This window comes from Seriola aureovittata, chromosome 18, assembly GCF_021018895.1.
Source record: "Seriola aureovittata isolate HTS-2021-v1 ecotype China chromosome 18, ASM2101889v1, whole genome shotgun sequence".
Classification (NCBI taxonomy): Eukaryota; Metazoa; Chordata; class Actinopteri; order Carangiformes; family Carangidae; genus Seriola; species Seriola aureovittata.
The window spans coordinates 15,778,262-15,802,147 of NC_079381.1; the positions used below are offsets into that span (position 1 = coordinate 15,778,262).

The window sequence follows — 23,886 nt, forward strand, 5'->3', positions numbered from 1 at the left end:
TTGTTAAGTCTGAATGACTTGCAAGATTTTTTTTTCCTTTTTTTTTTTTTGTTATTTTTGTGAACCTCATTCATCCCATTGTTACAGATCGATGAAAGTGAAGTTTTGACCAGCTATATTCTTACTAGACCACAGAGTATTGAAGCTAACAAAATCAACTGCCATTTTATTAGGCTACAGTTACAGCTTTTAGTTGAAGAATGAACTATAATGAAAAACTCTTTAATTTCATTGCAAACATTATTGAGGATATAACTGTACTAGTGGCATATGCCTAAGTACAATAAGATCATTATAAACTCACTCTTGAATACCACAGACACATGATAGTCCCTACAGGAATATTACAGTGCTACCATACACTTTTTAAAATAGCAAGAGGCACAATAAGCATACTGTATACTATTAAATCATCAACCCAATGAAAGCCTATATAGAAATATCACAGGACTTAGTGTACCGAGTTAAGTCTCATCATGGAACAAGTAAGTATTGATCCTTTAATGAAACTGGGTATCTCACAAAAGGACTTTCACACACTGAGAGGTCAGAAGAAACACAAGAAGTTACAAATGAAAAGTAATGAGAGAAGAGATAAACAGCAATGTCAGATGTTATAATAAGAACAGTACAGCAAAATAGGATGTGGCCTATGCAGTTAAACTTATAAAAGGTGGAGGCTGCAAGTGACTAAATACATTAAAGTTCTTTGTAATGGTAAATAATACAGTATTTCCAGTATAATTGTAAGCAAATACACTTTTTCTGATGGGGTTCCTCACTAGTTGCTTGTTCGGAATAAGATCTTACTTGTAAAACAGATAATTAGATAATCATGTGTGAAGGACCGCTTAAAACAGTGATTCCCAACCTCATTAATGTTAAGAGGTTAAATATGAGGGGTCAAGGATGATTAAGGAGTTGGAATTTCTCTTGCATTTTCTTTTTACTTGTTAAGTGCTAGGTGTGTTGTTTTTTGTTTTTTTTTGTTTTTGTTTTAACTATGTGGGCCTCTAAAAGATAATAAAATTAACAAGTGAGTAAAAAATATTTTACCTGCTTGAACAGCTCAGACTTCAACAAGAGCTTAACTTTGGTTTTAAAGGGTCATGAGAAAAGGAAAAAAGACAGAAACCTTTAAAACATTAAAATGCAAGTGAAAAAGGCAATAAAAAGGCAAAATCAAAGTCCACAAAAAAATCAAGTCAAGCAAACCCCCAAACTATCACAGGTTACCTTGATAAGGCCAATCATAAACTATACAGTAAGTGTACAAATGTATATAGGATAATATGAAAAATGGTTTTATATATCGCGTCCTGTGGAGTGAGTTAGCAGAAAGATATTCTGCCACCATGAAGTTTGCAAGCCCTGCAGTAATATTGCATGTCTGCAGTAAAGAAAAGTTGACTTGAGGTCACGCCGCCAGCAGTTGGCGCTTATAATTTAGCAGAACAGCACACATGCGCATCATGTAGCCTGAGCTGTCATCACATACGGACACGTGAGGTAACCACGCATGTACATTTTCTTTAGGAACACAACCAGGCACCTCTGTCCTCCTTGTAGCCCAAAATACGCCCCGATATGTTGCCTTTTCAAGTAAGACATCACACACAGTGTTTGTCGCAGGGTAATTCGCCCACTGGGTTTAGTTATGTAGGCTACCCACACTGGAGTAGTCTATACCTTTAAGCCCGCAGAGTGCACCGAGTTCATGTGTCCGTAAAGGCGCACGATATTACCACACACTGTTGACAGTCCATTTGCCGCGTAGACTACAGTAGGACAGTGCACCTACAGTAACCTGCCAGGTCCCAGCAAAATGTCTGTGTCTTTAAAAAGAACTCTATACCGAACGGTGCATGATGTCAGGCTGCCTTGCAGTCCGTATACTGTTCATGTGAGCGGCGTTCACTTCCTGTAAAGGGACAGAAGCGGGCAGAGAGAGAAAGAGAGAGTGGGATAGAGAGATGGGGGACGAGCGGCCAAGATAGGACTGGAGTGATAGAGAGAGCCAACGGACGAGGGGGAAACCGGGGCCTGCTTTTCTTTCTTTTTTTTCCCTTTTTTTTTTTTAAACACCTCGCAAACTTTATAGGTTATCCGAAGAGAAAGCCTGCCACATCTGCGCCAGCTGACAGCCGCAGTTTATGGATTAGCGACATATCGGGTAAATATATTCCCCCCTCTGTCTTGGCTTGATGTTTGCAGTGTCTGATTTGTATGACGCATAGGTTTTTTACCATGCATTATTCCCTCGCTTCTCCCTCTTTAAAGGCACAATAGGCAGCTGCACACAGCGGCACTATGCTGACAACACACCACGAGAGTTAATTCTGATACACTAACAGCTCAACTAAGTTAGACTCTTAAAACTTTCATGAAGTAATATCGCGAAATGTGAGGATTTTACGTGGAGCATGGCAATTCCCGTAGAAGTGCAGCCTACCGCACGCCACTGAAAGAATTCAATCAGACATATGATATTTGTAGTTTTTCTTTTACCCTCCCCAACAAAATGTAGTTCTACAGTAATGTTGGGCAACACTTTAAAAAACCACAGGAAATAGTATTGTCATGAGTTTCAACTGTAGCCATGAGTGGAGAAAGTGGCATGATATTGTCGGTCTTGCGTCACGATGAAGTCAAAACAAAAAATCTCCACCCATAATGCATCCATTGTATTGCTATAGGTTGCACGATTGCTACAAGGAATAGTCGGGAGGTTGATGTTTCTGGGGCATTATTTCAAAATTGTAGTATTCTTATATGATCTAATACAGCTGGCTTCTCAAATCCTCACTGTCAGCACTGTTGCATCTTTAAATGTTTTTTTTTTGTGTTTAAAATCTCTACTTAATACAAGAGACTAAGCTGTCTGTACATGATATAGGCTATAAAATCTTTGGGCTGTGAGGACTGTGAAGCAAAATGAATCAAGACACTTAAATCCAATGTTAATATTTTACCAAAGGGAAATCACAGGATTAAAAATAATTTTAATTTAAGTTGAAAAACAAGTTTCCTTTACACATTTTACAGTTGACTGCTATTGTGTCAGTTGAGGCTCTGTTTACCTTAGTTGAACCCTGTAGGAGTCATCTGACTATACATACAGTAACCCCCCTCCCTCCCCCCCCCCCCCCCCCCCCCCTCCTTCTCTTGTGTGTACATAGGTGTATTATGTGGCTGGCCCACATGTAGCATGTGGCAATTTGCTTCATTTCCTGTCACTCTCCTTCCCTCTCGCACACATTCTGTCTCTCTTGTCACCCTGCTCTCATTCTTGTTGTCTCTAGTCCACGGTCGAATGTCATGTGTTTGATCTCAAGATGACTGTGAAAGAGAAAAACCCCACATACTTGCAGGTTCGTTATGGGCTGTATCTTATCTCTTTTACGTGGTGTTTAACTCTACAGTATCGCTGGCATCCTGGTCCCTGACAGGTGTCACACAGGTTGGATTGCACCTTAAAGCCTGCTTTATAGATTCATATGAATCATTAAAGTAGTGTAGTGTGAAGTTCACAGCTTGTTTAAAAACATGCTCCTCACAATTTTACAGTAATGAATTCCACTTCAGAGTTTTGGAGTGTTTTAGTGCCCATCTGTTTCTACTTCTCTTACGTAAAAATATCATGGGCGATAATGAGGTGTGTTGTGCTTGTCTTTTTTTTATATAGCTGAATCAGTATGTATCTATAGGTGTACTTACCTACGACAACGCGAAGACAGCAAGGTAGTTTATGATAGGCCTACTCCCAATACGGGGAAATCATTTCGGGGTAATGTGAGTTTGTTCTGCCAAGTTTCTATCTTCAGTGTTTAACACAACATACATGGAAAATGTGGGACTTTTTTTTTTTTTTCTTTCTAAACGGAGGCCTTCCAACACCACTCGTCTTTGACTTGGACGTCTGCCAAAGGGTTGTGATGGCTCTCAACAGCTGTATTTGTCTGTGTGTGCGTGTTTGCGTGTGTCTGTGAGTGTGTTAGCATATGTGTGCGTATTTGTGTATGGGTGGGGGTGTGTGTGTGTGAATGTGTGTGTGTGTGCGTGTGTGTGTGTGTACTCTCGCTGTGTGTCCCGGGATGCCCTTCCTCCATAGGCCTCACACTATACAGCATTCCACAAGGGGGCCCGGGGCTGTCTGCAAGTGGGGAGTGTCAAGGAGAAGGAAGGCAACGCTGTTTGAAATATAACTGATGCGGATCCTGACAGAAAAGGGTGAGGAGTAAAACTGCGAGACTCGTGCTTCAATGAAGGTCGTGTCTCATCTCTTGCTAGACCCAAAAATGAACTAGGATTGATGTTGTGTCAACACACAGTTACACTGTAAAAGAAAAAAACATTTGTACTTACATACATAGTCCGCCTTAGGGCTGTCACAAATTCACAAAAACGATATTATCACGATATCTATAGAAAATTTGAAAAAAACAAAACAATAATGATAATCTATCAGTCAACTTCATCTTTAACTTTGTTTTCTTTTTTCGGTAAATGAATTCTACTCAAGTAGGGAGGTGTAGAGGGAGTCTGTAACTATAGCTGTACAAAAGCGCACAAAAAGAACAATTCAACTTAATGGAAAGTGAAAGGACAACTGAATAAACCGATAAACAAAAGATCCACAAGGCTTAACATCTGCCATCATGATGTTTTTTATGTGTATTATTAACGCAATATCAATGTTGCATTTTCGTAAATATCTCGGTAATTGTCGATATAGATATATCGCCACACCCGTTATCTGATTACAACCTGTGTAAAACTTCTCTAGAGCTTTGATAAGGCAGCATTTACCATCACAGGCACATCAGCATCAGCAGTTGGAGAAAACTGCCTAAAGGTGATTTCCACAGTTTTTTCTTTGACAGCAAATATTTGAGGACAAAGCATCAGTCTTAATCCTTACTGTATTTTACTATGACACACTCAGGGGAAGATTAAAACAGCATGCTACTGATACTGAAAATCATCGCAACTAGAGATTTTCTTGACTCCCCTGCTTCGTTAAAACACATTTATTGATCCAAAGTACGACATTTAAAACCTGGAGGATGCATTTGTCCCTAGTGCTGCTTCATTTGCTGTGTATGTGTGTGTGTGCTTGTGTGTGCGTGCGTGCATGCATGTGTGTGTGTGTGCGCGCGCATGTCCTCATGCTTGGTGCACTTTTCTCTGTATGTGTGTATACTTGTGTGAAGAGTGTGTTTATGTGTGTATGATTTTCCTTTCCTGAGACAGTGGATGAGTCACTGCTGATGGTATGCGATACAGGGCACCAGTCATACATCATGCTCTCATGCATTGCTCTTGTATTTTCTACGTAACGCTGAGCCTGTTCTAGTTAAACCCTGCTGGATTAAAAAAAAAAAAATGCCGCCACTGGTGTGTTCAGGCTTGTTGGTTGCTTTTCATGGAACTGACATTCGAACAGTTAAGGATAACTGTGAAGAAATGTCTTTCTGCCGAATGTTAAGCCGGAGATATCCAGCACAGATATCCAGGGAGAAATCACACAATGTCACAGGTGTTAAAAAATCTAAGCAATATATTTTTGTTTGAAGCTAATTCAAATATTGGTCCGTACTCCAGCATATAGTAATTCACTGTGTAGGTGTTAAAACAGTTTTTTTTCCTTTAAAGTGGCAACAATTGAAAAATCTGTTTGCAAATTACAACTTAACTATCTCCAGGTCTATATTGGATTGCTTGTCTTTGGCCAACATGCCCTGTTTAATTTACCCGGGGGACTGATAGGAAAGTAAGATAACTTGTTTCTCTTTTGTGGCGGAACAGCCCAAACTTTATAAGTCTGTCAATAGGAGAGTAGTACACCAGGCAAACGGTTTAAAAAGATACAAACATTACTCAGTTACAAGCCGAGGAAGAATATCCTCTCAGCTCCATGTACGGGTTTTATAGGGTTATAAATTCTCAACTCATGAAATGCTGATGAATAGTCAACAATGTTGGAGGCCCTGTTGACCTTGCCATGTCCACATATTTCCTCATCAAAGCCAAAATTAAGTTGGGAGTCACATCAAATCAGATAGACCGCCAAATGAGTGAATTTGGAAGCACTGCTGAATGATAAATTTACTTAGATAAACTAAATTACGTCCAACTGGCCAATGTTCCACTGGGTTGTCTGCTAACTAATGTACAGTAGTTACCTGGTAGCCTAACATTTCATACCAGTAAAAATGTTTGGTAACGGCAGAGCGGAAATCAAAAAAGAGATGTCCGATCCTAAAGGAGATATACAGTATCTGTGTTAGATATCATTCATAAAGTTGGCATGAAGATTTGTCATGTTGCTTTATCTGTCATGAAACTATTGTTTTGCAGCCAAGCTACATGCGTATGTGTGTTTTGAGGTGTAAAAAAAAAAAGATTGCCAAAGCCACAAAACAGGGTTGGGCAGTTCCTCAAATTTGCTACTCATTGAATATACAATGTGGCACAATTTCTTTCTTGGAATTCACTACCAGCTTTAGTTAGTCCCTCCTACTTTCAGCCTCACTCGAGGAAAATGGATTTGAGGATAAGATAGAACATATTGTAGCCTGTGTGTGGAAGTATGTGTTTACTTTTGCAAAATTATTTCTTATTCCCTCAGTGGTTTGAAATACACACGAAGATGATAATGTAGCTGTGGACCTTATTTTCTGATCCCAGAAAGTACAGTTTATGCACAAACACACATGTACAGTCCATCTATGAATATGCTAAAATATAGAAACGTGGAAAAATAATGAGGGAGCAAATGAGAGAGAGAGAGAGAGAGAGAGAGAGAGAGAGAGAGGATCAGCAAAAGCCATTAGGAATCCTGAAATGTAACTGATTTGGACTGCTTTGGCTCGCTACATGCTTTTCAGGAAGCCTTCCAAGAATTTAGACAATGAACAGTAAACATGGCATGTTCCTCAGAACAATTCCACATTAGATCTCAAAGATCACGTGTCCCTTTTTTTCTCAGAATTGACTGCCCCCACAGCACAGTACATTGCAGATAACTGTAGCAGCTACATTTCATGTTCCCAGTCTATGTACTGTACTTACACTTGACAAGGAGCTCTCACAAACTGACAAATGTGCAGAATCTCACTCTCTCTCTCCCCCTCCCTCCCTCTCTCTCTCTCTCTCTCTCTCTCTCTCTCTCCCTCCCTCCCTCCCTCCCTCTCTGTCTCTCCCTCTCTTTCTCTCTCTCTCTCTGTCTCTGTCTCACTCTCTTGCTCTGTCTCAGAGATTTCTGGTAAGTGACATGTTTGGCCGTTGGCATAATGCCTAGCAAGATCACATGGCATGAATGTCGTGCCTGTGTGATTGTGTGTGTGTGCGTGCGTGCGTGTGAGTGTGTGATTGCACATGTCTGTGCATTTGTGCTTGAGTAGAAAAAAGAAAAGAAAGGGAGCATGTGCACATTTGATTGTTCCAAGTATTTTCAGCATGAATAGGAGCACGTAGCAGACTGCTGAGAAGTATGACGGGGATGTGTTTCTGATATAGTCATGAGATCGCATTCTCAAACAGGATGGAAAATTAGATTTTGCACTTAATGATACTACATAGTCAAAGCTATTTTGCTTCATTTGGCGGTATTTGTGCCATCAGCATATTAAAAAATTCATGAAGGTTATGTAGCCTTATGGAGTGCTCTTTTCACTTGTTAATGTAACATGCATGACGAGCAAGTCTGAAAAGCTGAAAATATCTCAAAGTTGTTCATACTTGTATAATCATTGTTAGTATTATCTGGCACTTGATTTCCAGTTCTGGGAACCTTGCTTGAACTCCCTCTGTATATTTAATCCACAGTATGTCAGGGCTTATAATCATAAGGTCACAGGCATTCACCTAAATATCTCTTGCTTAAATCAACTTTGTAACTCCACATATCTTTGCAAAGGCTTCATTGTAAGTGAAGACAGTAGCTTGAATAGGTTTAGAACAATTTTCCCAGATTTAGATTTTCAGTGAGGGGACATTAGACTTACTGTGAAAGTCAAACCTATAATTCGGGGGATGACGCACACAGACATGCACAAACATACACACACTTACACACACAAACACATAAATAAACCCCACAGAATCATGCAGATAAACACACACACACACACTCACACAGAAGTAGACACACAGAGGGAGAGAGAGAGAGAGAGTGAGAGAGAGCACTGTGGATGGCATTTATCCTTGCAGCCCACCTCAATTTTCCATGCTCTTTTGCCGTGTGCTGTACATAATTAAATTGCTGCAAACTTCAAGCCTCTCTCAAGACTCCTGCCAGTAAACAAAGCTTTCTAATTACTACAGAGGGTAATAAGTTGGGAAAGCAAATAGGCTGACCCCTTCTCTGTGGCAATGACTTGTCCTGTATGTGCTCCTCATGTCCCAACAGCCTGGCAGAATGCTGGTAGGGGCCAGTGGAAAAAGACAGGAATCTGAGGCGGGTCGTTTTCACTACTCAAGCCCCCCCCCCCCCATTTCCACAGCTAACATACGTTAGCAATTACTGCTAAATCATAGCATTAGCTACCTGATGCTTTCATTACAACTGTGTTCACTGCAGCAGGTTAAAGCCACTTTGACTTTAAATTTAGTGTTTTGTAATATGTTTCATTACTAGAAATTTCATTTAATTAGTTTTGTGGTTATTCTGATGGCAACAATTAATTCTATAATGTCTTGATGTGCTCTGCTTTTGTGCATTTTTTTCTAAATAATAAAGAAATAGTTTGACACTGAATTATATAATTCACTTTTTTACTTAGATAGATGAGAATGTCGATATCTATGTGTTCAAAATAAAGATACAGCCAGCAACCAGTTAGCTTAGCTTAGCTTAAAGGCAAGAAACAGAGGAAAACAGCTAGCATGGCTCTGTTCAAAGGTTAAAAAAATGCACCTACCCACAGCGCTAAAGCTCAAGAATTAACATGTTATATCTTAGTTGCTTCATTCATTCAAAAAAAACTGCTAGTTGCCTGGCAACCTCATTTTGACGACAAGAAATCACAGCACCTGCAAAACCCCCATAAAACTACTATTCGTCAATATGAGACCTTTTTTTGGTATGGTTTAAACAAATAAGTTTTATGTTTTAATGCGTGAGCTTTCTTGTAGGTGGGTTTTTTTTCAACCCTCCGACAAAGCCAAGCTAGCTCTGCTATTTCTCCCTGTATCTAGTCTTTATGCTAAGCTAACCAGCTTCTGGCAGTAGCTTTATGTTTACTGTATAAATGTGCTAGAGTGGTATCAATCTTCTCAGCTAATCTTCAGCAAAAATGCAAACGGTTTCCCAAAATGTCAAACTGTTTTTGCTTAATTACTGTTACAATAATTTCTAAACAAGCAAATCATAAAAACTATATTCCACATAGAGTAATTACTTTCTATTACTCTGTATAGAATAATAAACAAATAAAATAAATAATACTATAAACCAGCAATGGCCACATAGCTCCATATTATCAGCCCCTTTGCATATAGCCCTGTTATTGATTCTAAATTACCTTTAAAGACACTTCAAAGTAGTAAAATAAATCTATCAAATCAGATCAATATGATTAAATCAAAAAACAGTTTTAGAACTATGATATCCTCATGCAATAACTCCTTTCTTGTACTTTTGAGTGTGTTCATTTTGTGGAACTCCCACATCTTTTTGAAATTATAATTTACTCATCCTCAACTGACCAACCCACAGCTATACATATGAATATCTATGAAAACTCAGTGGAATTTTTTTCTGCTATGCGAGGGTGCTGTCAATTTCCATGTTGTTTACTCAATTCTGACTTGAGTCAGAGATAAACAAGCTCTGTTCACGTAGGTCAGCAAGAGCCCTTTTCAGTATTTTACCAGTGTGATGAGGTTATCCAAGGTGACATGTTATTTGAGCACATGTGTGCTGGCTTAGTCTGTTGCTGACTAGAAGATTCATAGGTCACAGTGAAGTGTGTGTGTGTGTGTGTGTGTGTGTGTGTGTTTGTGGGTGGGTGGGTGGGGGGTGTTGAGGGCGGGGGGTATATGCACTCAAAATAAATGTGTATGTAATGCTCTGCACTTGAACAAACCATCTTTTATGATACATTTTAACACAAGACAACATTGTGATTTTTATCAAGGGTAATCTCTGCCGCATGTCATGAGATGTTCTTTTGATTCACCTACCCTGATCATGATTTCAAATAGCATTTCGTTCCCCTGCTTTTTTTTTTTTTTTTTTTTTCCTTTAAGAGAGTGAATTAAAGCATTAAAGCATTCTGTGTGCTCTAATTGAAAAATGTACATGGGGCACTCCGTCGATGTGGGCAGCGCTCTCTCTGTATGTCTTTGTTTGTGTGTGTGTGTGTGTGTGCGTGTGCATGTGTGTGTTTGTGTATGCCTGTCTGTAGACAGTGGGGCACTGATGCTGAAAGATGTGTCCTCATTTTTGCATTGCACTGGGCTCCTCTGGCAGCCATGTTGGGCTGCTCTGATGTCACGCGTGTGTCACTGTAGAACATTCAGCTCAGAAACGACAGTGCGGGGTGATCAAAATGGCATGTTTATTCTCTCCATAACCCCCACCTCCCCACCCCCCCACCCCCCCCCTCTCTCTTTACTTCTGTGTCACTCTCTTCCTGCCACTCACTCTTTCACCCACTGTTGGCATTATATGCACTGGAAACTTTAACATACACATTTTCATTAAAGTTTTTTTTTTCTTTTCTTTTCTTTTCTTGTCATTATGCAACCCCTGCTAGGATCCAAAATTGTTTTTGTTTTTTTATGCAGAGAAATGCCACATGAAGGGAAAAAAAACAGCATTTTAACTGTGGAGGAATTGAAAGCTGCTTTCACACTTCAAGGTGTGACAATGCTATCGGAGCACAACCTCATTTTATGTGTTTTTTTTTTTTTTTTTAATTCCTCTCGCCTTGCATGCCCCTGTTTGATTGACACGGTTACTGCAGCTGTTATTCACCATTTTTAATTGTTCTTGTGATGTAAATCCACACGTCACATGCTTCCAACACCTGAATACCTACAGCACAGCACCTTTTTAGTGAAATTGCTTTGCAACATACCATGTCTTTTCAGCAGGTAAAAATCTATAGGCCTGCCTTAACACTTGAAAAGGAAATAAACTTTTGACCCATTTAGACTCTTTCATATTTGAAGCCCTGGAATGGTCCATAAAGTTAAATGAGGGCAATGAGAGAAGGTAATGAGTCTGCACTTGTTTTTCCATGGAGAGTTTTTTAAGCATATATCAGAAAAGGCTTGCAAAACCCTCTCGTCTGTTGGATGGAGCTATGCCCCCGCAGCTACAACGATAAAAAACTAAGTACTTTATAACAGTGTTAGCTATAACTGTCCGATATTTTACTGGCTTCCTTTCAAAGGAACATCCCCAAAATCTCCATGTTACAGTTAATTTATTTTCAGATAACCTAAGTCTTGTTGGTTAAGAGGGCTTTGATGGATGAGGCTGTGAAATTGATTACTACAATAACATTATTTTTTGCTCTGTTTTTTTTTTTTTTTTTTTTTTTTAATATATAACTTTGAACAGGCTTAGACTGAAACCACATTTCAAACAAACGCATTTTCTTCTGTTAACGGCTTAAAACTCCCCCAGCAAAAAAATCAAGCTGTTTGAGGTTTAAATGTCCGGGAACTCCCCACCAGTCAGTAGAACCGGTAGAAGCTCCTTGGATGAGTCGAAAACAGAAAATCCTCCTGGCTTTGACTTCTAGATAGCATTTTGTACTCGGCTGACTAAGAATCTTCATACACCAAGATCACTGATGATATATAAAGACCAACATGTACACCAACCACATGCGGAGACAAAAGGTGTTAGACATGGTACACATCTAAAAACGAAAAAATGTTTCTCATTTAGTATCACCTTTAAAAATAAACTGTGGAATTTACCTTTAACTTCATGCTATTCCAGGCTATGAAAAAAAGGAAGTGAAGAAGAAGTTAGAAGACAGTGTTAACAATTTGAAAATTTGACATACTTTAAGAATCGTTTCAAAGGAATGCAGTCGCGGGGTTTAATAGTCCTCAAGTATACACAGTTTTCTGGTGAGTGGTTGTGGTTGTGGTTGAAGTAGCACTGAACGTAAACATAACCTTTTTTTTTTATTCACAAGAAAATTCCACAGGGCACCTTTTAAGTAGGTCAGGGAATATAGGACAGTTTGAGTTGTTGAAAAATCACGACAAAATAAAAATGATTATTGATGATCATTGTTTTAATTTGAAGTCAGTCTTTTCAGCAGCTTAACATTAAGTGGACACGGTATGTATATAATAAATCCAACAAATAAAAAACCTGCATGTTCTCTCACCACTCCATACCCTTCATATGTCTTTACTGATAGTATATGTGTGTGTGCCGGATCACCACTGATAAGCTCTCATTTCATGCTGTTTCATCCTATTCCTTCCATCTTCTACTGTGTCATGCACTGTGAAAATCAAATCACGTTTGGAACAAATGCACAAACGCACGTCACCACTGATACACACTGAAACACTCGCAAACATACAGACCTCCTGTGAAATCTAACCTAATTGTAGTCCTCGTGTGACAGACAGTGACACTCAGCAGACCATCTCATGGCCACTCTTGTCCTCAGATGAAGGTCACGTTTAAAGAGGATATCAATGAAGTTTTTCGGGCTGTGTGCCTTAGTTTACATGAGTGTCAGATGTCTTGTGGCCAGGAGTGCTAGCGCAGCAGTGGGACACCTGCTTTGTAATTGTACTTGCAAGAATAAATTATCAAGGTGCTCTTAAAGGCAGGCTTCAACTACAGCCAATTAGCTCCTTCTTAAACCGGTACACTCCCTGCCATGGCACAATCACAGTTTGGAAATGAGGGAGGGCGTTCGAGATGCTACAGAAGCTTCTCCCGAGAGTAAACCGGTGTCCTTGTCAAAGCAGAGTCACAAGACAAGAGAACAACACCCCTACTGTGATGCCAAGGGCAAATAATGTTTTTGGTTTTTTTTTTGGTTTTTTTTTAAGTGAGTTTCACTTTGTTGGATATAGTTATACGTTCACATACACCTAGCTTTAGACCATTGCGAAGTTTAATAATTGTCTCTATTGCTCGATTGATAAAGCTGCTGCCAGTGTTTTTGGTACACCTAGCTAAAACTAACCGAGTCTAGAACATTAGCCTTGCTATAAGAAAAACTGGATAACCCTTCCCCTTTTTTTTCTAGACGGTAATCTTCTTACACTCCCGAATGGAGCAATTAAACTGCAATTAAAGGTGACGTGCATACCATTGTTGACAACAATGTCAGTTTGCTCTCCGTCGACCATGTCTTTTCCAGTCTGTGAAAATACCAAAAAGCCAAAGGTGGAAAAAAAAAAAATCAGCTTGAGCCCATCAAAACTGTTGCTTTGCTGGCAGATCAGTGCGTGTCAGCATGAAATTAGGGCCCTTAGGCGCATGGAAAAATGTACAGTTATGTGTTATATTTTCGAGACACACCAGTCACATGGCAGCTGCATGCTGATGCCAGTGTTAAGGATTTATTAGTTAGAAATTGTCCCAAAAGAAGAAATATCACATGGCAGTCATGGTGCTGTATATTGTACTGTGTACACACACAAGTGCTGCTGCTGTCATATGCATTTATAGACACATTCGTTCCGCTAATGTCTCCTGAATCATTTCGTGTGTTAATGGTCTCTCTCTTCCCTCCTTTTCTTCCTGTGCTGCTTACGTCGCTTCCTTATGAGTGGGAAATCGGGGGACTTTTCGGTCTTGTGTCAGTGTTTGTTCAAAATATCTCAGTCTTGCGTGAGTGCTGGCCACTGAGCTTCCTTGCCGCTCTAACGTCACACTTATGTGTTGCTATAAACTGGAACGACCTGCAGGCTCCCATGGTTCTGCAATATGAGCCTAGTATTACCAAAAAAAAAAAAATCCAACTGTCTTTGTCCTTTAACACTTTCCCCTGATGTTCTTGTGTCACACTATATTCTCTTCCCTTTTTCCCCTGTCACATAGCGGGATTTTCTTTCCCAGAAATGGCAGCCTCGGAGGCCTGTTTGGTGATGCTGACATTTTGGAGTCAGTAATGTGGAGGTGGAATCTCTTTTGATTAGAACAAAGTGTCAGTTTGTTGATATCGCTTGGCTTCGTCGGTTGCCCTGCTCTGAAAAGCAGACACCAAAAGCAACAGTTTGAAATGAAATTACACTATAAACCAAGTCATAACCATAATGGTTACATTTTGAATGGGAGTTTGATCAGTACAACCAATCTAGTTTATTTAGCCTGTAAGTATTTCTGTTGTTTCAGCGCCTACAGTGTCTCTCCTCACCTAGAACTCCTTTTGAGCTTTACCTTTCTCTGTCACTCTGCCTCATTTCCCTATTCATCTCTAACTCTGTTCTCCCTGTGACTGCACTTTGTCAAGTTCTCTCTTGTTCTTTTCTATTTGCATCTTTCACACACACTCCCTCTCTCTTTCCTCTCTCCTTTTTTTTGTCTTCCGTCTCTCATCCTTTTTGTTCTCTCAATTTAACCTCCCCTACTTCTGTTTCTATCTCTTTAGCTCTCAACCATATGCCCAAAAAGTCACCATATATGTGTGTGTGTGTGTGTGTGTGTGTGTGTGTGTGTGTGTGTGTGTGTGTGTGTGTGTGTGTGTGTGTGTGTGTGTGTGTGTGTGTGTGTGTGTGTGTGTTTGTGTGTGTGTGTGTGTGTGTGTGTGCAGCCATCCCGATGTCGTAGTCACTGTAGTTTGGTGTGATGTAGTAGCCGCTGCTACTGTTTGTTTGTTTACCTCCCACAGCCACTTGGAGTCCATTAGCAATGCCTTTGCCTCAGGAGGATCACTCACACACACAGTCACACACACACACACACTTGCGCGCACACACTGTACATGCTCTTCCTCTGTCTTTCCCTCTGTCTGGTTTTCTCTCACGCACATCAGTATGACTGCAAGCTAAACTGACTGGTAGCCCACTGTTACAGAAGTTTTCTGTGTTTGATAAAGTCCCCCACCCACTGTGAAATGTCAGAGTTTCTGGTGCAATAAGAGGTGGTAGTCATTAAATTGTTTCAGTGCTGTCTTCATCAATTCAATTGCTGCAGATCAATATGACGTGCATATTTGTGTATACGTGTGTGCCTGTCACTGCTTATCCCCTTGACACGCCACAGGTATTTAGAATGGAAGGATTAATGTTATTGTTCATTTTGCACAAATGACAATTGAGCCTTTGACTGTTTGATTTTAGGGCGAAATAAACAGTGACCACCAATTACAGCAGCAGCAGGCATTGTAGCGTGGCAATAAACCAAATTGATCAAATTACCAAAATTATGAATCTCTTACAAATCCAAGTCTAAAACTGCCATTTTCAAAAATGTAATTGCTTGAATTACATATTATTAAATTGACAATAGCTACAACAGCCGATAGAACCATCACTTTAAAAAAAAAAAAAAAAAAAAAATCAAGAGTGAACAATGGAGAACTAGCATAATATTTGTCCAAATAAATTTGCACACAAACCACATAGCCTATTCTAAACTACCTTGTAGAATTGATGTTGTTCACTCCATTCATTAAAAGCCTCAATTAAATCGTCAAGAACAGATCTTTTAGGCCATTTGGGTCAGTGGAAACAGACTGTTAACACAACATTTTTTTTTTTAAAGTTGATATTGTAAACTTGCCATCATGCAGCTGCTTATTTACAAATCCAGTAGATTTGTAGTGATATTAGAATTCTGTTTTTGGTCTCCACCATCTCCCGAGAAAAACTTCTGGATGTTTTAGCTGCTAAATACTGTCCTATGTTCACCACATAGCCGTTCATTTCATCTGTCTGCTGTTTGATGCTGTTACAATGGGTTTATCAGATATTATTTGCAGCTCCCTGCTTAGGCTGAAAATTATACCATGTGAGTCGTGCACTGTGAAAAAACAACGAGCTAAAAGATGGTTTAAAGCTTTGTAGAGCTGACAGGAACTGCAGCTTGGTGACAACTCTCTGTGGGTTTGTCCCCTTGCACATTACACATAGTCATTTGATCCATTGTTGATAATATATAAAAATATTGATCATAGCTGCTTTAAGTGACAAGCTAAAAGGTGACTTCAGATTAGTTATCAGATGAAGTTCAAAATTTGAGTTTACACTCTCACGCAAAAGTCCAGAAGCTCTAAGTGGTAGAGTACCAGCACCAGACATTATTCAGGCACCGATGTATCAAATAATATGTGTTTTTACATTTAATGTAATCAAACTAATTGTCCCAATTTATGATGACACAGGTTTTAGGTCACATCATACAGCACCTGTATGTGATTCTCTACATTCGTTTATATTCAAATTGTCATTATTGCATTGCAGACAACATTGTACCATTAGTTAAAGCTGAAATTCAGCCTTTTTTTTTCTCTGGTCACAGACTTACGTTATTGGTGCATATTGAGTGAATACAAGTAGAAAGATACCAGACAATATTCAGCCCACAACAAATCATTTCATAGTTGTCTGTTTGTTACATAACTGTGTGAATCATTGGGCGAGTTTTTTTTTTTTTTTTTCTCCATAGAAAAGATGATTTTGATCCTGACTATGTGCAGACAACTTCACCCAGCGGGGTCTATACACAGAGAATGATGTTGCATTATAAGCAGTGATAAGCAGCCTCTCTCACTCTTTCGCTCTCTCTCTCGACATCCCATAATGATACTCAGACAGACTCAGGCAGACACCCGCTCTGTCCCGATTGGTAGAACTGTTGCCAGGGAGCGTTGCCGTCTCAACGTGGATAGAATCTGTTGTCTGGTACACTTTAGACATGAGAACAACTGCAGGATCTGAATATTTATAACGAGGGGACTGTTCATATTGTGATTGTATAGAGGCAACATAAGCTGGAGGGGAAGGATCTGTTCCTGTTCGGCTCACTTCAAAAATTTCTTTCAGTTTGCTTTTTTCATGGATGGCTGTACTTTAAATGAGCTGTTAATTAATGTTATTACTTTTCTATGCATTTGCTTTCTTACTGTACTGTATATTTAGGGTAGTTAAGTTTTTGTTACCTGCACTGTGTGGCACCAACTTCAAGATTGAACTTACGTGAACTATTCCACAAAGTACTAAATGGCGAATACATGAATCCTAATTGTGTATGACTTTTATGGTCTTATGTTTGAATGTTATCCTGTTGTCATTCGGTAGGTAGCTACAGTATAACTAGTAATTAAAACCTGTGTGTGTGTGTGTGTGTGTATGTGTGTGTGTGCGTGTGTGTGTGTGTGTGTGTGTGTGTGTGTGCGTGTGCACCATCTGGCGAATCGTCTCATTTCTTCATATTATTCAAATATGCCTGGACCTGCTGCTACAGTTAATAACACTGTGCGTAGGTATGAATCCTTGATTAAAATGGATGTAACACATTCCAACAAAGCAGACAACAGCAATCAGAGCAGCATTCAAAACTCATATCTCAACTCACAAACTACGCCGACACACACACACACACACACACACACACACACACACGCACGCCTGGCATGCAGTGCCAAGAGTCACAGCCCAGTATATAACGATGATTATAAAAACACGCCTTGGTATGCGAGAAACTTTGACATGGAAATGCAAACACACACAGAGGGAAATGAGGACACGGGCAACAGAGAGGCACGCACATAGGCACATATAATCACTCGTTAGGCAAAAAGGTTGAGGGAGTTCATGCCTTATATATTTTTTTTTTTTTTTTTATCAGGGGTGTGCAAAGTCTATATTTAATGCAGGCAGGAGGAGAATGCAATTTGCGTGTGAATGATTGTGTGTGCATGCGTGTGCTGTTATGCGTGTGGGAATGTGTGTCTTTGCACGTATTCCCATAATGTACATGTACACGCGTCTTTGTTTCATCTTCACCCATGCATACATTTACATGCACATGCAGCTTGTGTGTCTGTGTATATGTGCAGCGTGGCACACTGCCGTCCTGTCTGCCTGACTCAACATATTCTCCGTTTGCTCGTTCACTCTCCTTTGCTCTTTCTCTCCCCCTCCTTTTTCCTCTTTTCAACCCCGCACCCACCACCACCACCCACCCCCCCCACCCCCCCCACCCCCACCCACCCCCACCCCTCCCTCTCGCTCTGCCCGGCTGGCACGTACATGCATGTCTGTAGACTCTGTACTGTGCTTGCTGCCGTGGCACGCGCCAGCCTCACTGCAATGCAGCCCTGTGTGCATTAATTGGCAGAGAGACAGTGGGTACGTGGTATGCAGGGCGGGAAGGATAGAGAACAGGGAGAGAGGGCAGAAGCAAGAGGCGATGTAAGGACACAATAGTGACAATAACTGTTGGACGGACTGATGGACAAGCAGTGTGACAGGCTCATAAGAGGGACAGACAGACACGCAGACCAACAGAACGCGTGTTGCTGAGTGTGCACAGGGAGATTACCTGACTGTGTGTTGGCGTGTGTGGAAAAGAGCAGGGGAATGTGTGTATGTCTGTTTGCATTAGTGTGTTTGCAGATTTGTGTCTCCGGCGTTTTGACTGTGCTTTTTGTGGGTGCTCACTCATGTGTACCTATATGTGCCGTGCAGATATCACACTGCTGGGGCAAAGCTCTCTAAACCAAAGTCTGACTCACTGTATTCAACGCTTTGTGATATCCTCCCTTTCATATTTCCGCTGTGACTGAAGAGTAAAAGTTTGCTCAGTTTAGCACAACTTTCTCTACTTGAGGTTTCTCTGGCAAAAAAAAAAAAAAAGTGCAATGTGTCTGGATGCTTTCTGAGGACATGCTCAGATATAATAATGCTCTGCATCAGCTTTTTTTTTTTCTGTTTATAACAGATTGTGTATTCTGAGGTGCAAGGATGGAATGAGATTTGGAAAGCATTCACCAAAATGTTTACTGTCTTCATGTGTCATCATCCAAAATGCAGTGTGGAGGTCAGGAAGCTTCCCACATTGTGTTTTTAGGTTTTTACTCTGACATGCATGAATTACACAACATTTACGTGTGTGTGTGTGTGTGTGTGTGTTTGTGTGTGTGTGGGTATATATGCACGCACATACTGTAAAATGCACTTACTCATCCGTCACAGCAGTTTTGTATTCTTATCCTCCCACACACATCTTTCTGGAAATTATCCTCTCTGCTCGCTGTTGTCTTTTGTCTTTCCTTCCCTGTCACAGGCTGCGACATCTGGCTCCTGTCCTCCCTTGTCCACATCAAGCGACGTTTAGGGAGGCCGTCCAGTGCGCTGCATGGTCAAAAAAGTAGCAGCACGAAAAAACAGAAATGTCACCTGAGTAAGCTGAGCCACCAGAGCGGAGGTGTAAATTAATCATTCAATTTATCAATTCATGTCGAAATACAAAATAGTCTTGCGTGAAGACAGTACTTCGCTCTACTTGTGTGTAGGTGTTTGGCAAAGAAGTCCTTGCATGATTCAGAGAAAATACACAACACTTGCTCAAAAGTCAAACCTCTTGTTTTTAACTATTGTCTGTACTGTAGGAAAAAAAAAAAAAAAAAAGGGAAATACCTTGAAATGACAGATTGTGTTTTTGATTAACCTTTTTTAATTCTACAATTGGAAGGATTAGAGGGTCGCTGCGTTGTGTATTTTTAAGCTTCCAAGTTAGTAAAGCTTTGCTCTACCAGGATGACCAGTGATGCATGATCTCCAGACTTGCGTCAAACTGGAATTTCAGAAGTTTCACTATTCGACGTCTAATTAATTAAGGGTGGCTCTGACCTCCGTGAGCTCTTATTGTTTCTCTTTTGTCTTAGTCACTCTGCTCTTTCCGTTAGACCATATAGGCATCTGTGTCCAGGGGCAAGTGGCAGAAGTTGCTTCAACCTAATTGTCTTTCTCTACTCGTACTGTCCTCAAATGACTTTCTCTCTGTCTCAACTCTCCCCTCCCTCCCTCCCTCCCTTCCTCCATCCCTCCCTCCTTTGCTTCTCTCTAGCTCTGCCCAGTCTCTGTCTCCGTCTGTAACTGTAGCCTGTGTTTTTCTCTCCCTCCCACTCCCTGCAACGTATAGATACTGCATTGATCAGACACACACGCGCAGACACATGCACACACACACACACACACACACGCACACACTGAGCCTCCCACTCCTTTCATCATTGATTCGCTCTGCTCTGCTCTCTCTTTCTCTCTCCCCATTCTCTCTCTCCCTCTCTCTCTCCCCTGCTCTCTCTCTCTCTCTCTCTCTCTCTACAGCGGCACTTGTTGAATTCAACCCTTGGAGAATAGAGAGAGGGGAGAGAAACAGAGAGAGAGATAATGACAGGGAGGCAGAGGGAGGCTTTGAGACAGTGCTGGAACAGACAGTGAGCAGAGAGAATGGGGCTTTGGAGGATATAGAGATATAAGATAGGCTGGTGAAGACAGACAGGGAAAAGTCAGTCAGACAGCAGAGAGAATCATCTTTGAAACAGTGGGAATGACACTTTAAGTGAAAGAGAGAGTCAGCCAGACGGAGTACATCAGAGTGCTCTCCTTCCATCTCTGACTACCCCTCGTCTGTCCTGGTCCTGGCTGCTGCTGGTGTGTTTGTGTGTGTCAAGGCTCCATGGTGTGTCTTAACCAGAAGACTGGCTTACACAGGTCAGAACTGTCTGGGATCACAGTGAGCGCTTTTTACTTTGCGTTTGTGCATGTGCGAGAGACTGTTAGCAGGGGAAAGTCGTGTGCTGGTTCCTCCAGGTGAGTGCTTGCATGCCAGAGTACACAGTAATTTCCCCATGCAGCCTGTGCTGTGTGTGTTTATGCATGCACACTTTTATGTAAGTAAGCCAGAGTGCATGTCTGTCTGTATGGAGTGCATGAAGTGGGACTGAGAGAGGGAGAGAGAGAGAGCGTGTGTGTGTGTGTATGTGTGTGTGTGTGTATGTGTGTGTATGTGTGTGTGTAAGAGGCGGTGACATTTTTTTTTTTTTTTCAGTTTGTATTCCTGGAAACTGTTCTGCAGCATTGCTCAATAATGAAACTAGTGCGTATACGTACGTGTGTGCATGTGTGTGTGTGTGTTTTTGTGTGTGTGTGTGTGTGGGGGTGGGGGGGGGGTTGGTGGGGGTTGGTGGTGAGAAAAAAAAAACAATGACACAAGGTTCAGGGAAGAAAAGGTGCAAATATGCCTGGAGAATGTTACTGAGCAGGAGTAAAGGGAGCTATCAAAGTTAATATCAAATTGTGTGTTGCGTTGTTTTGTTCTCTAGCCAGAGTTTAGGAAGAGGACACATGCTGACAAAGCTATAGAGTTAGCTAAATCAAGCAGAGACCCTAATCTTTGACATGAAAAACTGATTGTGTTACTCGCTGAGAAAAGTTGTTGTCATGGCTGACTTTCAGGTTGTCCAAGTCTGGAGGAGAATATTGTTGTTAAAGCACTAGATACAATAAATGGAATGAGTCCCGGATGGATTCCTGGAATTAAATCATGTAAAACAGCATAGCCTAAAGGTGTTTCATAATGTTCTCATGTACAGTAGACACGGCATTGTATTCAGTTTGTTTTGTTTTTCTTTCTTCTTCTTGTGGACTGACTTGACTCCTCCTTTCTCTCTCCTGCCTCTACTCTCTCACCCACCATCTCCACATATCCATCTCTCTTTCACACACCTCTCACTTCTCCCTCAACTGTATTCATTTTCTCACTTCATCTCAACTCTATTTTCATTCTTGCTCTCTGCTTCTTTTAAGATTCTCTCAATTTTCCCTTCTCGCCTCTCTACCTCCCTCTGGCATGTCTTTTCATCTTTCACGCATTTTCTATTCACTCCTTCTTTATCACTGTATTTCTCTTCTCCAACGTCTTCTCCATGTCTTTTCTTTTTTTACAGATGCCCTTCTCAGTAGCGGAGTCTGCAGTGAATATCTGAAACCCCATCTTCCTCTTCCTCTGCGGCCAACATGTCCCAGCTGCTCCATGTGGAGATCCCGAACTTTGGAGCCACAGTTCTGGGCTCCCTTAATGAGCAGCGCCTGCTGGGACACTACTGCGATGTATCCATCCTGGTCAAAGGTTGGTTAGCAGGAAATCTGCAGATTTTCTATTGTTTGTAGAACTTTGAAACGATACTAAAATTTGTCATCAAAATCCTCAACTTCTCTTTCTCTTCTCTGTTATTTCTATCAACCAGGTCAGGCGTTCAAAGCCCACCGGGCCGTTTTGGCTGCCAGCAGCCTCTACTTCCGTGACCTCTTCAGCAGCTCCACCAAGACCCAGTTTGAGTTGCCCTCCTCAGTCACACCTGCTTGCTTTGAGCAGATCCTCACTTTCTGCTATACAGGGAAGCTAACAATGGCAGCTAGCGAACAGCTGGTGGTCATGTACACAGCTGGCTACCTCCAAATTCAGCATATAGTTGAAAGAGGCATGGACCTAATGTTCAAAGCCAACTCACCTCACTGTGACTCGCAAACAGCAGGGTCCTTAGAGGAAACAGGATCCGAACCGCAGAGTCCTTCTAATAATGGCAACGGCCTGGCGGTGGCCGCCCTTTTGGGAACCCCGGGCTGGTCTCCATCCCTACTCTTGCCGCAGCGTAAGATTAAACTAGAAGGGGGTGACCCGACACCCCTGACAATACCCTCGACACAAAGCAAGATTTCGTCTTCAGAGTTGGGGAGTCGACTGGCGAGGGCCAGTTCATTGTTCTACACAACGGCTGGGGGGACCTCCATCCCTGGTTTGCCTTCTTACCACCTTCAAGGGGCCGGCGGAGGTGGAGCAGGAGGAGGAGCAGGAGTTGAAAGGTCCAGTCCTGGAGCATCAAGCTTGCCCACCACTGACAGTCCCACATCCTACCAGAATGAGGATGAGGAGTTTGAGGAAGAGCCCTATGATGGGATCACAGAGGATGCCTACAGTCATCTCTATGGACGTTCAGCTAACCCCTATGGGAGTGAGTATTATGTTATACTGATGCTTTTATAAAATCTTTGTGTGTTGCAAGTGTTGCAGTGCTTAGGTGTATTTCAAATACCAGAAGCATGTTGACTGAACCTTTACTCAGGGATGTTTTTTTGTCATCATGAAAATGAATATTTTGACCTTACAACAAACTTTTATAGCATTTACTTCTTAACTCTAGTAAATTAAAGTTGTTTCAAGGAAAACTGGACAAATGAGGAAATGCTAACAAAACAATCTCAATAACATTCGTGCATTTTATCTTTCTAGTCATGTAAGGTCTGACTAAGTGCATCACTTTCTCAATTGCCCTTGGCTCAGATGGCAAAAATTCATTTGATATTAGTCCATTCTGAAAGTGAAACTGGGCATGACTTGCAGAAATGTATAACCGTAAATGTAGGAGTTTTGGTGCTACTTGTCCAGACTTGTTATGTATTGGGCAAAAAAAAAAAAAAAAAAAAGGATACACATTCATTTCATCCCAGTTACATTATTTAATCTTTCATAAATCATGTATCCTGCGCATCTTGAAAAAGCAGGATGTTGTGCCTCCAGTGTGTGTGTGGGTTCTCTCAGCATAAAGATAGCTTTATAGAGTTATGATTGGAGTGCATCGTGACCAACAACACACGCCTTATCACAGCTACAACAGCTGGTCTGTACTGCTTTTTGTTACGTTTTTTTTTTTCTTCTTCTTCTTCCTCATATGATGTACATTTGCATGTACATTGCATGCACAGATTCTATATTCACATGTGTTTGCATACACTCATAAATACACAGACCAGACACAAGTAGACTCAAATATACATGTACAAACACACACACACACGCACACACACACACACACACATACACACTCACACACTCACACACACCTCCCATTATCCATAGCGTCCTGCAGCTCAAAG

General features: G+C 41.0%; 1 protein-coding gene across 3 annotated transcripts in view; it reads left to right on the forward strand.

Moving 5' to 3' along the window:
- The first annotated feature begins 425 nt into the window (after window positions 1–425).
- Window positions 426–23,886, forward strand: part of LOC130186198 (nucleus accumbens-associated protein 2) — a 32,017-nt gene continuing 8,556 nt past the window's right edge. The window contains exons 1-3 of one of the 3 annotated variants that reach the window (XM_056403030.1): window positions 426–2,173; window positions 21,900–22,081; window positions 22,200–22,964. In XM_056403030.1, the coding sequence (XP_056259005.1) occupies window positions 21,970–22,081; window positions 22,200–22,964 (877 nt within the window). In that variant the 5' untranslated portion in view covers window positions 426–2,173; window positions 21,900–21,969. Of the gene's footprint in view, window positions 2,174–20,327; window positions 20,764–21,899; window positions 22,082–22,199; window positions 22,965–23,886 lie in introns of those variants that run through there. The other 2 variants (XM_056403032.1, XM_056403031.1) reach the window with 2 other exon arrangements.